Source organism: Oncorhynchus clarkii, chromosome 12, assembly GCF_045791955.1.
Source record: "Oncorhynchus clarkii lewisi isolate Uvic-CL-2024 chromosome 12, UVic_Ocla_1.0, whole genome shotgun sequence".
Taxonomy (NCBI): Eukaryota; Metazoa; Chordata; class Actinopteri; order Salmoniformes; family Salmonidae; genus Oncorhynchus; species Oncorhynchus clarkii.
Genome location: NC_092158.1, coordinates 72,168,090 through 72,182,874, shown reverse-complemented (window position 1 = coordinate 72,182,874; position 14,785 = coordinate 72,168,090). Strand labels below are relative to the sequence as shown.

The 14,785-nt window shown below is 49.0% G+C and overlaps 2 protein-coding genes across 14 annotated transcripts in view; one reads left to right on the top strand and one right to left on the bottom strand.

Moving 5' to 3' along the window:
* LOC139421201 (G patch domain-containing protein 8-like) overlaps positions 1–5,695 on the top strand; it is a 37,000-nt gene extending 31,305 nt beyond the window's left edge. For all 13 annotated transcript variants that reach the window (XM_071171850.1, XM_071171844.1, XM_071171851.1 and 10 more), the window contains one exon: positions 404–5,695. In XM_071171850.1, the coding sequence (XP_071027951.1) occupies positions 404–4,346 (3,943 nt within the window). In that variant the 3' untranslated portion in view covers positions 4,347–5,695. The remainder of the gene's footprint in view (positions 1–403) is intronic.
* A 794-nt stretch (positions 5,696–6,489) lies between these two features.
* LOC139421199 (Golgi SNAP receptor complex member 2-like) lies at positions 6,490–13,761 on the bottom strand. The gene is made up of 6 exons (XM_071171842.1): positions 13,572–13,761; positions 12,849–12,913; positions 10,434–10,542; positions 9,634–9,766; positions 9,305–9,445; positions 6,490–8,081 (listed from the first exon to the last, which is right to left on the bottom strand). The coding sequence occupies exons 1-6, from the start codon at positions 13,598–13,600 to the stop codon at positions 7,920–7,922; spliced, it is 639 nt and encodes a 212-aa protein (XP_071027943.1). The 5' UTR covers positions 13,601–13,761; the 3' UTR covers positions 6,490–7,919.
* Positions 13,762–14,785: the final 1,024 nt, after the last annotated feature.

Here is a 14,785-nt window from a genome sequence, read left to right as displayed (position 1 = left end):
CAGTGCAGTAATATCTAGCAAATGACACAACGTATACCCAATACACACACATCTTAGTAGGAATGAATTAAGACCATATACATATGGATGAGCGATGTCAGAGCGGAACAGACTAAGATACCATAGAATACAGTATATACATATGAGTAATGCCAAATATGTAAACATTATTAAAGTTCCATTCCTTAAAGTGGCCAGTGATTCTTAGTCAATGCCTATAGGCTGCAGCCTCTAATGTGCTTGTGATGGCTGTTTAACAGTCTAATAGCTGTGTGGCAGCTTTCTATCAGTGCAGGAATGCAGATGTATATGCAAAGAAAAATTATTATAAAAAATGTGTTCTGGATAAAACACAACACATTAAACAGTTTACTTTAATATGTTCTTTATTGTTGTGTTTCAGTACCCCGGGAAGTGGTCCCATGTTCAAACCCACCACTGTGGCAGTAGACGGGGAAAAGGGTGAAGAGGGGAGTGCTGTAACCCCTGAGTATGTCCCCCCTGCAGACACTGCCATGGAGGGCTTGTCAGGGGAGGAGAAGAGCAGTGGGGGTCAGGCCTCCCCCAAACCAGCCCCCACCGTCAGCTTCTCCCTGGGGAAGAGCAGCTCATCCCCGGCCGGGGCCTCCAAGGTCAGCGTGTCCTTCTCATTCGCCAAGAAACCCCCGGTGAAGCTGGAGACGGTCGCAGCAGTGTTCGCTAAACTCCATCAGGATGACGAGGAGGAGGGGGGTGGACAGGAGGAGGGAGGGGAGAAGGCCGTGGGACAGGAGGAGACGTCAGGCTGCAGCACCGAGAGCCCCAAGGGAGGAGGGGGGAATGGAACAGCAGGGCCAGAGGAGGAGGAGGAGCAGCAGGAGGAGCAACTACATCAAGAACAACCAGAGGAAGAGGATGATGGCGCCTCCCTAGCCTCCACTCTCAACAAGCTGAAGATGATGATGAAGAAGGAAGAAGGCTGGGCCGGCCAGGAGCCTGAGTACTACCACTACATCCCACCAACTCACTGCAGAGTCAAACCCCGCTTCCAGTTCCTGGTGTTCATGAAGGCCACAGACCAGTGTGAGATCAGGGAGCAAGAAGAAGAAGATGAAGAAGAGAAGGAAGACAAGTTGGTAGCAGAGGTTTCTGAGCAGACACAGCCAAAAGCTACTGAGTGCAAATCAGAGGAGCCAGAGAGAACTCCTGCAGCTCCAGTCACAGCGCCCAGTCCTACTCCCACAGTCACAGAGCCCACTCCTACTCCCACATCACCTAAACTGAAGACTGAAGAGGTCTCTGCCAGCTTCACAGACCCTCCTCCCACAACGGCCCCCACTCTAGAACCAGACAACAAGCAGGAGGCCCCACTCCCAGTCCCAGAGCCCAACTTGGGCCCCAAAATCCCCACCGGTCCCTTCTTCCTGGTCCTGAGCAAAGACGAGAGCACCACTCTGCAGTGGCCCTCGGAGCTGCTGGATTTTACCAAGGCTCAGCCCGCCCTCTCTTACAGCTGCAACCCCCTGTACTTCGACTTCAAACTGTCCCGCAACAAAGGGGCCCGTGCTGGACGAGCAGCAAAGTCCTCCAAGCCCGCTGGTGAAGGAGCTGAGAAAAAAACCAATCCTGAGGCAGCTGCTGCAGTCAATGAGGGGAATGCTGCTGCTGCTGCCACCACCACCCCTGGGCCCAGCACTGACAACACTGGTAAGGAGCAGCCCTCCATAAAAATAGAGGGTTCCCAAGGGGAGACTGAGGAGCAAAAGCTACAGAGTAGCACAAGCGGAGCCAAGAAGAAGAAGAAAAAGAAGAAGAAGAAGCATAAGAAATCTGGGAAAGGCTCCAAGCGCAAAGAAAAAGAGAAGGGAGCCATAGTGGACGGGGACGCGGAAACTGAGATCCTAGGAGAGAGAACCAAAAAGAAGAAAAAACACAAACGAAAGAAGAGCAAAAACAAAGGTGAGGATGGGGAAGAAGGAGGTGGTGGTGATAAGGAAAAGCCTAAAGAGGAAAAAGCAGTAGCCGCAACGGTTTCTAGTGCTCCCCCAGCACCAGCACCAACAGGAACGGAACCTGGGAAGAGGAAACGAACAGCCAAAGAAGCACTTCAGAAGTCCGGGGCAGAGGAAGGTGGGGCAGGGAAAGGTTCTGACGAGGCCAAGCCCTCTGAGGAGCACAACGGCACCAAGCGTCTGAAGACAGACCCCAGCGCCCCACCCAGCGCTTCCTGCTCCTCCTCGGCCCAGAAGAGCCCCGGGCCAGGCAGACCACCCAGCAGTGAGAGTGAGGAGGAAGGAGGTGGAGGCTCGGCTTCCCGATCCAGCCGCCGTAGGTCCACGCCCCGGGAGGGGCGCCGGCACCAGAGCGAGGACTCCGGCCGCTCCCGAAGCCACTCGTCGCGTCGGGGAGACGGGCGAGGGAGCAGCCGGCGGCGGCACCGCGGCCAGGCCTCCCGTAGCCAGTCAGACTCCAGCAGCTCAGAGCGCTCTTCGAGCGCCTACAGCCGGCGCAGCCGCAGCTACTCAGACAGTTACAGTGACGACAGTGACGGGGGGCGCCACCGGAGACACTCTAAACGCTCCTCTGACTCCGAGTACGATCGACGGGGAAGCGGCGGGCGGCGGCGCTCCAGAAGACGTCACTACTCGTCCTCGTCCTCGGAGGACTCTCGCTCCCGCTCACGCAGCCACAGCCGCAGGAAGAGGCACCGGCGGCGGCACCGGAGCAGCTCTCGGAGCTCTAGCAGCAGGAGCCGCAGCAGCAGCGCGAGGTCATGGAGACGCAGCTACAGCCGCAGTCACAGCTCAGCCAGCCGCTCCTCCAGCTCCACCAAGGGCTCCCCTCACCGGGGTCGGGGAGGCCGGGGGGGCCACAGGGGCCGGGCAGACAGCGCCACACGGCGTCGAGACTTCAACCGCTCCTGCATCTACCGTTCCCAGTCCCCCCGCTCTGCCTCATCACGAGCTCCAAACCGCAACAGCAGCTCCCAGAGCCAGAGGGCAGGGGGGTCCCGGGGAGAAGGAGGAGGAGACCAGAGGAACTCTTCCTCACACTTCACCGCCCGCCAGCTTCTGGATAAGATCCAGTCTAGGAAGGGATCTGATGTCCCAACCACAGGGACCAAGACTGGCGCCAAGATCAAGGACCCACCATCGGGCTACTTTGGGCCCAAACTGCCTCCAGCTCTGGGCAATAAGTCCATGCTGCCCCTGTTCGGTAAGCTGCAGGCAGGGAAGAAATTCCCTGCGATCCCCCTGACCCGGCCTGATGGTGGAGAGAAGTCATCAGCAGGGAAAGGTTCAGATGCTGGGGCAGAGGTCATCCTGATGGAGCCCATCCGGGAGTTCCCCCCACCGCCTCCCCCTCAACCAGCTCATAAGAAAGTGGAGGAGACGGTAGTAGTAGTTCAGGAGGCCCGCCACCTCACCCTGGACACACGGGTTCTTCATGAGCCCCGGCCGCTGTTCCATCAGGAGCCCTCCATGCTGATGCCCCCATACCAGGGCGAGCCGGGACAGGACCCCTCCCAGAACCCCATGATGGAGCCCCTCATGCCCGACATGCAGCAGCAGCCTCCCCCCATGCACGCCTACCCCAACTACCCCCCGCCCAGCCTGGAGGAAGAGGACATGGGCATGGAGGCAGAGGAGGACGGTCTGGCCCCGCTGGAGAGCCAGCCCATCACCTTCACCCCAGAGGAGATGGAGAAGTACGGCAAGCTGCAGCAGGCTGCCCAGCAGCACATCCAGCAGCAGCTCCTGGCCAAGCACATCAAGACCTTCCCCTCAGCCGCAGCAGCACAGGCTGCAGCGAACATGGCTGCAGCAGCGAACCATCTGCAGCCGGCACCCCCTCCCCCCCAGCAGCAGATGATCCAGATCCACCAGCCTGCTGTGTCTGCAGCCTCGGCTACCTCCCTCACCACAGTACAACACCTCATCCAGCAGCACCATGCTGCTCAGGCTGCAGCCATGGGCATCCACCCACACGGACCCCACCCACACCCCCAGTTAGCCCAGGTCCACCACATCCCCCAGCACCACCTCACCCCCATCTCCCTGTCTCACCTGGGACACTCTCTAGGCCACACTCTGGGCCACCAGTTGGGAGTGGGACACGCTGGACTGATCCCTGCCCACCACACGGCCTTCCTCTCTGGCCAGCCCATACACATTATCCCAGCCTCAGCACTTCATCACCACAGCCCCTTAGCCCTCCACCACATACCACACTCATCCCTCTACCCAACGCTGTTCGCCCCCCGGCACACTAACGCCGCTGCGGCAGCCGCACTGCAGCTCCACCCCTTCCTGCACCCCATTTTCTCAGGGCAGGACCTCCAGCACCCCCCTAACCACGGCTCCTGAGTAAGACCTTCACTAGAGCCATGTGTCCACATCAGAGGAGGGTGTTTTGGCCAGAGCAGGCCTGGTTAAACATCTGAGTTAACATGGAGAGAGGGAGGTGTAGTGGCAGCAGGTGATTATGAGAATATCATCAAAATGGCCACCATTAGACCAATGGTCAGACAGAGGTGCTGTGATATGCTGCCTGTGCAGAGGTAAACAACAGACATTTACTGTGGGCTCTTTGAATGGACCCCTCCTAACAGTTGACTGACATTCACCCTGAGGTTTCTGGACAGGGTGGAGGAGGGTTTGAGGCAACCTCAAATCTAAGACGGCAGTTTGTTTTGAATGGGAACCCAGTTTAAAAAAAAAAAAAGAAAAAATAGAATCAGAAACCTCTGGACTATTTTTTTTGTCCCACAGTTTATAACTGATTGTTGCTGTCAATGTTCTTCTTTGTTTTTACAGCCAAAGAGACGCAGTGGCTGAAGCCATAAGCAGGATGGTGTTGTGGGAAAGGAAAGGGGAGATGGGGACAAGAGGGGGTTTAGGGTGACATCCATGACTGGAAACAGCCTTGACTTTGTAATGTAATCTGGTGGCTCTAGTCTACTGCCTGAATTCTGTTGTCATTAATATCTAATGTTCTCACATGACTACTTGCTCTATTCATGACCCGTAATATTCACCAACAATTTGTAATACGGTATAGTGTACATAGATCACTGAGCAATGTGAAGTATCCCTCTAATATGATGGGCATATAAGGGATGTTCTTTATTACTGACTAATGAAATGTTACCCATAAGGAAATTAAAATGGTCACTGGTGGGGGAACACCGATAAGAGGTTGGGCAAAGCTCATGTTTTATTGGAGGTACTGTGGGGTGGGGGGGGTGGGTCACACCCTCTTAGTGCTGTAGGGTTAAAGGTCATGTTGTTCCAAGTGGTAGTGGTTGTATTTTGAAATGACTTGCACTGAAATCTGTACATCAAGATGCTGCTTTCGCATCATGTAACAAATGTATGATTGTAGTATACTGCAATTATTGTATTTTCTTTGTTTCTAAATTATTTTCCAAAATGCTCCTCAAAATGTTTTTCCTCTTGTGTAATTTTTGCTCAATGTAAATAAAATTGCTGTAGTTAACCCCAATAACATTCTAGAGGTTTGTTGCTACTGTAAAAAAAAATAAAAAAATAACTGAAGGAACGAAGATGGACAAGAATACTTTATCAAGACATTTTCTGAACTATTATCCTGTATGGGAAGGATTGGGTGACGGGGACTGCCCTGTAAGAGGCAGCAATGGTATGTCTTTTTTAAATATGATGCGTCAGCAAATAAAGAGTTTTGAGTTGCTACATGTCTGTCTGTCGTAACTATGTTTAGCTGGTGAAGAGTGAAGTAGTCTGCAGTGGTATGAGTAAGGGTTGTGAGCAATACATAGGGAAAAAGTCCAGTATGGTACGTTATAGTAACAGATACCAGCACAAACATGCATTCGTTACTTACTGTGGCAAACGGCTCCTGAAACTGAATTTCTCATTCTCAGCACAAGCTTCTTGAGATGTCTGCATGTTGCATGCAGCCCTTTTTAGACTAGAGGACTTTTCATCTGTTTTGACTCTTCTGAAGGTTATGGAATGCTGAGCTGTCACTAGATGGCGCCAGAGCTCAGTAAGTTTTATGTAGCCTCACTTACAGCTAGCTGTTCATCAAGACCAGGAGTCAGACCGTCTAATTTCAGCCTAAAACTTTTAATCCATTGTTTATTGCTCGCCCAGGATTGTATTTGAAGTAAATGTGAAAAATGGATTGTATGAAAATATGCACTCGGGACTGTAAGTGGTTCTGAATAAGCGTGTCTGCTAAATTACTAACATGTCAGATGTGATGGTAGGGGTTCCTGTGCACACTCCGGATAGGTCCCCTCAAGTACTAAAGTCTTGAAAGTAATTTGATTTCAAACAGTGGAAGGAAAACCCTCTTAGCTTGACTGTTGTAAATTTAAACTCCATATTGTATGACAGGATCTGACATTTTAAGCAAGATAATTATTTAAACTATGGGGTATGCTTTATATCCATTGTTAGTTTTGACCCATACCGAATTTAATTGCTAGATTACATGGACAATAACGTACACTTCAGAGAAAGATTTAAGACCAGTTGTTTTTAAAATGTTTAATTTTTGATCTTCAGAGAATTACAATTTGAACCTTGGTTGCACTAACATAGTGAGACTAGGGCCAAGCAAATGTCCAATTTACATTTTGAAAGTGTGACGACAATACACCTTGTATAGATAGTTTCTCAAAACATGACAAGCAGAATATTTCATCACTTTTGTGTTTTTGTTCTTACTAAATCGGTCTGTAGCTTGTGCACAGGTCCCTGTTAACTGCCCTCTTCCTCCCTGGGCTACATACATGTATTGGTTCATCTGACATAAGTATTCTCCAGGCAGTGTCATTAGGATGTGTGATGAGGTGCAACATCAGCTTTTCATCCATTTCCAGATAACTTTTTTTTCTGTCCATTTTGGGAAAAAGAGCAAACAGCCAAATAATGCTTCAAATAGATGGTGAGGATGAAAGCACCCACAAGGCAATGGAGAACTCATTATAGGGGAGACTAAGGCAAGGAAATGGACCTTGAAGGAGAATTCGTTTGAAATAAGGTAGAGAACATTTCATGACTGGCTATCTCACCCACCTACGGCTTCACACACAGGCCGTCAGGTGGATGACCGCCGAGATGAGTGGCAGGTGTCAGCGAGCTGGAGTTATGGATGCAAGGTTCCACGTTGTTCAGTTTGAAGTCAAATTAAAGTATAGACACTGAGCGCAAAAACATTAAGGACGCCTGCTCTTTCCATAACATAAACTGACCAGGTGAATCCAGGTGAAAGCTAGGATCCCTTATTGATGTCACTTGTTAAATCCACTTCAGTCAGTGGAGATGGAGGATATGGATAAAAAAAAAAAAATGTAAGCCTTGAGACATGGATTGTATATGTGTGCCACTCTCTGAATGGGCAAGACAAAAGAGTGCCTTTGAACAGGGTATGGTAGTAGGTGCCAGGCGCACTGGTTTGTGTCAAGAACTGCAACGCTGTTTTTTTACGCTCATCAGCTTCCCGTGTGTGTCACTAATGGTCCACCATCCAAAGGACATCCAGTTAACTTGACAACTGTGGGAGGCATTGGAATCAACATGGGCCAGCATCCCTGTGGACCGCTTTCAATACCTTGTAGAGTCCATGCCCAGATGAATTGAGGCTGTTCTGAGGGCAAAAGGTGCAACTCACATTAGGAAGGCATCCTTAATGTGTTGTACACTCAGTGTATATGTCTTGCTTAACACCCATTTACCTGGTGCAAACAAAGAGTGGTTGAAATAGAAGTGGGTGACAAAAACCCATGGAAATTAAAAGACGGATAATTCCTCACCTTCCGATCGGAAAACAATACTTTCAAGGAGCTCTCCGATTAGAAGACGAGCCTAATTTATCACCGTTCACGTATCTTATGGGCTTATTGTGCAAAAATGTCCAAGACCAACGCAAAACTGTGGTTGCGGTCATGGTCAGCCCAGGTACTTGACCACCAGGAACATGACCACACAGGTGAGCAGCATCCCTCCAATCATGATGAACTTATCCTGGGTGGCCCTCTTCTCGATCAGCCTCATCACCGTGTTGGACAGACCCAGCATGTTGGCCACATCCAGCATCTTCTTGTGGGTCCCCTGGATTTAGGGAAGACCGAGGAGAGAAAAGACATCAAACATTAGCTGCTGAAGTTCCATTGATTGTGCTGTTGTTTCCTGAAGAACAAGCTGAAGTTAGTTATTAATGGGTGTTCTGCTTCATTGCTGTTTGTTTGTGGGAATACTGTATACACAGTCGTATCATAACCTGCATTTAGCCTGGTCATGACAAAGCTCTACTCAACTGATTAGGGAGAGGCTGTCTGAGGAACCACACCCAGCCATTCTGTCCTCCCGGTCTGTCCCTCAGCTGTTTCTCACGGCCAGCCCATCTGATCACCAGACGCCCTGATAACAGGAGGCCTACAGCAGCCGTCACCAGGAACACCATCTCTTCTCCTCCCTAGAAATATGTACTTAGCCTGCTGCTGACGACCAGCACCACACACTTCTACTACACATAGTGATCGTTACAGAGGACAGAAACCGGGGGTTTGTTTTGGAATACTGATTCCTCTCTCTGGGATACCGTCGACAGGGACCTGCCCTGCCGTGTCACGGTCAGTGTTCCTTGGCAAAGTGTCAACAACAAAAAAAAACAGATCCTCAAAAAGTTCTACAGCTGCACCATTGAGAGCATCTTGACTTGCTGCATCCCCGCTTGGTATGGCAACTGCTTGGCATCCACTACGAAGGGTAGTGTGTATGGCCCAGCACATCACTGGGGCCGAGCTCCCTGCCATCCAGGACCTCTATACCAGGCGGTGTCAGGGGAAGGCCCTAAAAATTGTCAAAGACTCCAGCCCCCCAAGTGATAGACTTATTTCTGCTACCGCACGGCAAGCGGTACCGATGCACCAAGTCTGGAACCAACAGGACTGAACAGCTTCTACCACCAAGCCATAAGAATGCTAAATAGTTAACCAAATAGCTACCAGGACTATCAGCATTTTGCACTCTTTCGACTCATCACATACGCTGCTGCTAGTGCTTATTATCTACCCTGTAGCCTCATCACTTTACCCCTACCTATATGTACATATCTACCTCAATTACATCGTACCCCTGCACATCAACTCAGTACTGGTACCCCGTGTATATAGCCAAGTTATCGTTACTCATTGTGTATTCATTCTCTGTATATTTTCTCTCTCTGCATTGTTGGGAAAGGCCCGTATGTAAGCATTTCACTGTTCGTCTACACCTGCGGTTTACGAAGCATGTGACAAATGAAATGTGATTTGTAAGGGGAAAACACACACCTTGAGCGTGCCCCTCTGGTCCCGGAGTCCGGTGAGGATGCTGCTGCCGCTGCCCAGGAGGTCGTCCATGCCTCGGTGTGCGTTGTTCAGGTTGGAGTTTAACTGCAACGTCTCGTCTATGGGGATGGAGGTGTCTGAATCCTGTAGGGGACAATACCGGTAACATCTCAACAATGTTCCCCTAATAAATGTGTTTAGGTTTAATTGCCCATGTTACACCAGTTGTGGTGTGTCAAGCAGAGTTAGTATACATGTTTTAGGTTATCATTACATGACTGCAGACATTACTGTAGTGCTACTTGGGAGATGAGTGGGCCACTACTACTGACGTTGGTGGTGAAGGTACGACTCATGAGCTCCTCCCTCTCTCGGTCCTGGGTCTCTCGTGAGTAGCGACGGTGCTGGAAGTTCCTCAGTGCCGTCTGGAGGTGCTGAACATCATACTTCAGCTGGTCTACCCGCCTGCGGAGGGGACACAGACAGAGACCACATTCTTCTTACCCCCCCAGCCGAATAATGGCAGAGGAAATTTCAGAGGGTAGAAATGGCAGCCTTTGCCTCCAGCTCCATCCAGAATTCCAGGACTGTGGTTCAGTCACTCCTTCTTCACTAACTCATGACATCTCCCTTGGTATGCACTGTATGGATGTCTTCTAGCTCTCAATAAAAGCTTTCTATCATCATCACTAAGATAAGTCAACATGCCTGCCTTCTTCCCAATCTGACTTCTCCTCTTCTCCACCTGGCTGAAACACCTGAGGGCCTGTCTCCCTCCACCCCTCTCTCCTCCTGAGCATCACCTGCTCGTGGCTCAGCCCTGCGGCCCAAGCGTTCTGTAGCTGTCCTGAGATCAGAGGAGAGCTGTGGGACGGGGCGCAGCAGTTTGTCCCCTGGGGCCTGTTTACCCGGCTCTGAAGTGACGCCTTGCCCAACGCGGCAGGAATGCCGGTGATGACGGGGCTTCCGAGGGAATGTTTTCACAGAGCCGCGTCGCCACAGGGGATGAGAAACACACTGCCTGTTTCATCTAGCTGCGACCTCGTCCCAGTCCCACCCATCTTTATGAAACATTCATCGCCATGCCATCTCTGGTGTATTTGGGTCACCGATGCAGTTTATGAGTACTCACAGTTTGGCGTTCTGACGCCGGTTTGGCGGTTCTTTGCTAGCCAGGATTTCCAGACGTTCCAAATGGCTGAAGATCTGGTCGATTCTGGCCTGCAGCTCGTTCTCCAACACTGGAGAGCACACACACAATTAAACACACCCTGAACAGTTGTTTCACTCCCAAAATAGGCCAATCTTATTCAAAATAAAATGTTAAAGTTACTTTCATTCTACCAAATCAGACAAGACAGATGATGTCAGTGGTTTGTCACACTGTAGTTAGTTTCCCCATTCCATGCTACCATGGAATTACAGCCCCACGGTTTCAGGTGAATCCAAGAGAGGGATGAAAGCAAATGTGTTATTTCCTCAAACTTCGCAGAGGAAGTTAATCCACATTGAAACAAAGGGCCTTGTACATGATCTCTTCATGAAGACAAATCAGCCACTGATTCTTATTTGAAGTCAGATATCTATCGTTACACCCGTTTCATTCTCAGACTGCTGAGATTCTAGATAGCGTTTGATTCCAAGGTGACAGCAGCACTAGGCTTGTGGGAAGCTTTTATCTGCCCTTTAAAAAGGACTAGCACCATCTTGTCCCCAGCCCTCTCCCGTCCTGACTGAGTGACTCCTCGCTCGGACGCCTGCTGCTTCCTTCCACCCTCTAACATGCGAGATGATGTCATTGTCACGACTGGGCGGCCGACTGGCTGCCACCATTATCTTTAGAGAAGACTTCCCAGTCGTCCCTCTTCCCAGTCGCCACCCCTATGCTTCCTGCCCTGGCACCAGCCTGGCTCACAGAACATTGCCCGCCCTGCCCACCGCCCAAAACAATCAGTAGGGAGGGCACAGCTTGGCTCAAAGGGCTGCACAACACTGGAGAAGGGGAAAATATGTAAATACTGCCTAGTTGTAAATTCCAAATGTATAATTAACAAAAATATAAAAACGCAACAATTTTAAATATTTTACTGAGTTACAGTTCATAAGGAAATCAGTGAAATTAAATAAATTCATTAGGCCCTCATCTATGGATTTCACATGACTGGGAATACAGATATGCATTTGTTGGTCACAGATACCGTAAAAAAAAAGGTAGGGGCCTGGATCATAAAACCAGTCAGTATCTGGCCACCATTTTCTTAATGCAGCGTGAATAAAGAGTTGATCAGGCTGTTGATTGTGGTCCCACTTCTCTTCAATGACTGTGAGAAGTTGCTGGATATTGGCTGGAATGCACTGTCGTACACATCGATCCAGAGCATCCCAAACATGCTCAATGGGTGACGTGTCTGCTGAGTATGCAGGCCATGGAAGAACTGGGACATTTTCAGCTTCCAGGAAATGTGAACAGATCCTTGCGGCATGGGGTTGTGCATGCTGAAACATGAAGTGATAGCGGCGGATGAATGGCACAATGGGCCTCGGGAACTCGTCACAGTATCTCTGTGCATTCAAATTGCCATCAATAAAATGCAATTGTGCTCGTTGTCCATAGCTTATGCCTTCCCATACTCTAACCCCACCACGGGGCACTCTGTTCACAACGTTGACATCAACAAACCACTCGCAAACACAACGCAAACACACTGTCTGCAACAGCTGAAACCAGGATTAATCCGTGAAGAGCACACTTCTCCAGCATGCCAGTGGCCATAGAAGGTGAGCATTTGCCCACTGAAGTCGGTTACGACGCAGATCTGCAGTCAGGTCAAGACCCTGGTGAGAGCGACGAGCACGCAGATGAGCTTCCCTGATACGGTTTCTGACAGCTTGTGCAGAAATTCTGCGGTTGTGCAAACCCACAGTTTCATCAGCTGTCTGGGTGGCTGGGCTCAGACAATCCCGCAGGTGAAGAAGCCAGATGTGAAGGTCCTGGGCTGGCCTGGTTACATGTGGTCTGCGGTTGTGAGGCCAGTTGGACGTACTGCCAAATTCTGTAAACGACGTTGGAGGCAGCTTATTGTAGAGAAATAAACATTAAATTGGCATTAGCTCTGTTGGACAGTTCTGCAGTCAGCATGCCAATTGCACGCTCCCTCAAAACTTGAGACTTCTGTGGCGTTGTGTGACAAAACTGCACATTTTAGAGTGACCTTTTTTTGAACCCAGCACAAGGTGCACCTGTGTAATGATCATGCTGTTTAATCAGCTTCTTGATATGCCATATCTGTCAGGTGGATCGATTATCTTGGCAAAGGAAAAATGCTCACGAACAGGGATGTAAACTCATTTTTGAGAAATAAGCTTTTTGTGCATATGGAACATTTCTGGGATATTTCATTTCAGCTCATGAAACATTTGACCAACTCTTTACATGTTGCATTTCTATTTTTGTGCAATGTAGATACGATGGATGGTGGAACAAAGGTTGACACTTGCAACATTCATTGAATGCAGAAGATCCATTATTTAGAAAGAGTGAACTCACAGTGGACAGACTGACGATCTGTGTTCTCCAGGCGTCCCATGAGCGACTGCACCTCCTGTATTTGCCTGATCAAACAGGACAGAGAGTAAAGATATATAATTATTCCTAGGCTACCGTAAATATTAAGCAGAGGTCTATATGGAAGCTCTATGGCAACGTAATGTTAGATAAAGGTATATTGAATAGACAAGGAACTAGACAATGGTATGTGGCAATGTAATACACACGCTAGATACGTAAACTCCAGACAGTGAATTAATGGTGCTTTCAAGACTACTAGAAACTCGGGTTTGGGGGGCGAAACAAGGTAAAATCATGACGTCAGTGATCTTTAGGTCAGAAAGTCGGAACTCTAAAAATATGAGTTTCTGACTTGGATGACTGTTCAAAACGATGTTTCCAAGTCAGAGCTAGTTTTTTTTACGAGTTCCTAGTAGTTTTGAATTCACTGAAGTCAAATATTTCTGAGTTCCCAGTTGGTTTGAACGCGGCGTACCGTTACAGTAGTGATAGTTTAATATTGTTGGTCATCGATCTATGGCTATCTATTAGCTGGTTGGCTAGCTAATAGATCATGCCCACTAATGGAAGGGGTTAGTTAAAATTATCTTTGTCATGAAATGTTGTTAGCTAGCCAGCTAGTTACAGTAACGCGGTATATCGTAAGGCAATTGAGCTACGTTAGCTGCCTTACATTTTTTGAAAGAGAACAGAAACACTCACTTATTTGTTTGATGGTACAATGTTTCCATTTTCCTTTATGTTTCAAGACACAATCCACACAAAAATACCCTCGGTTTATAGAGGAATACCTTTATCCGGTTTTATTGTGAAACTGAAAACAAGTGGATTTTTGTGCAAAGCACACGTCATCAGTTGAGAAGATTTGTGTACGGAAATGGAATAACGGAAGCTCCACCGAGTGATAAAAGCCAAAGAACTGCTGCAGCGACACTACGAGGCAGGTACAGGTAGTTCGACAGCTCCATTCAAACAATGTAGAAGCGGAAATTTAGGAAAATCCTAAATAAAATGATTTAAAGTTAGTGTAATTTAAGCCATATTCATGTTTTCTCTCTTACCTTTCACCACCAAAATATGGAATGATAATAGCATTTATGAAGTGGAAGTGAGCTTTCTAGATTTGAGTGACGCTTTTAAATCATGTTTCTATTTTGGTTAATTTGATGTGTGAAGGTGAACGAAAAGGCACTGGAGCAACGAACCGCCCTTGCTGTCTCTGCCTGGCCGGTTCCCCTCTCTCCACTGGGATTCTCTGCCTCTAATCCTATTACAGAGGCTGAGTCACTGGTTTACTGGTGCTCTTCCATGCCGTCCCTAGGAGGGGTGTGCCACTTGAGTGGGTTGAGTCACCGACGTGATCTTCCTGTCCTGGTTGGCGTCCCCCCTTGGGTTGTCCCGTGGGGGAGATATTCGTGGGCTATACTCGGCCTTGTCTCAGGATGGTAAATTGGTGGTTGAAGATATCCCTCTAGTGGTGTGGGGGGCTGTGCTTTGGCAAAGTGGGTGGGGTTATATCCTGCCTGTTTGGCCCTGTCCAGGGGTATTTTCAGAAGGGGCCACAGTGTCTCCCGACCCCTCCTGTCTCAACCTCCAGTATTTATGCTGCAGTAGTTTATGTGTCGAGGGGCTAGGGTCAGTCTGTTATATCTGGAGTAATTCTCCTGTCTTATCCGGTGTCCTGTGTGAATTTAAGTATGCTCTCTCCAATTCTCTCTCTTTTTCTCTTTTTCTCTCTTTCTTTCGTTCTTTCTCTCTCTGTGAGGACCTGAACCCTTGGACCATGCCTCAGGACTACCTGGCCTGATGACTCCTTACTGTCCCCAGTCCACCTGGTTGTGCTGCTGCTCCAGTTTCAACCGTTCTGCCTGCGGCTATGGAACCCTGACCTGTTCACCGGACGTGCTACCATGTCC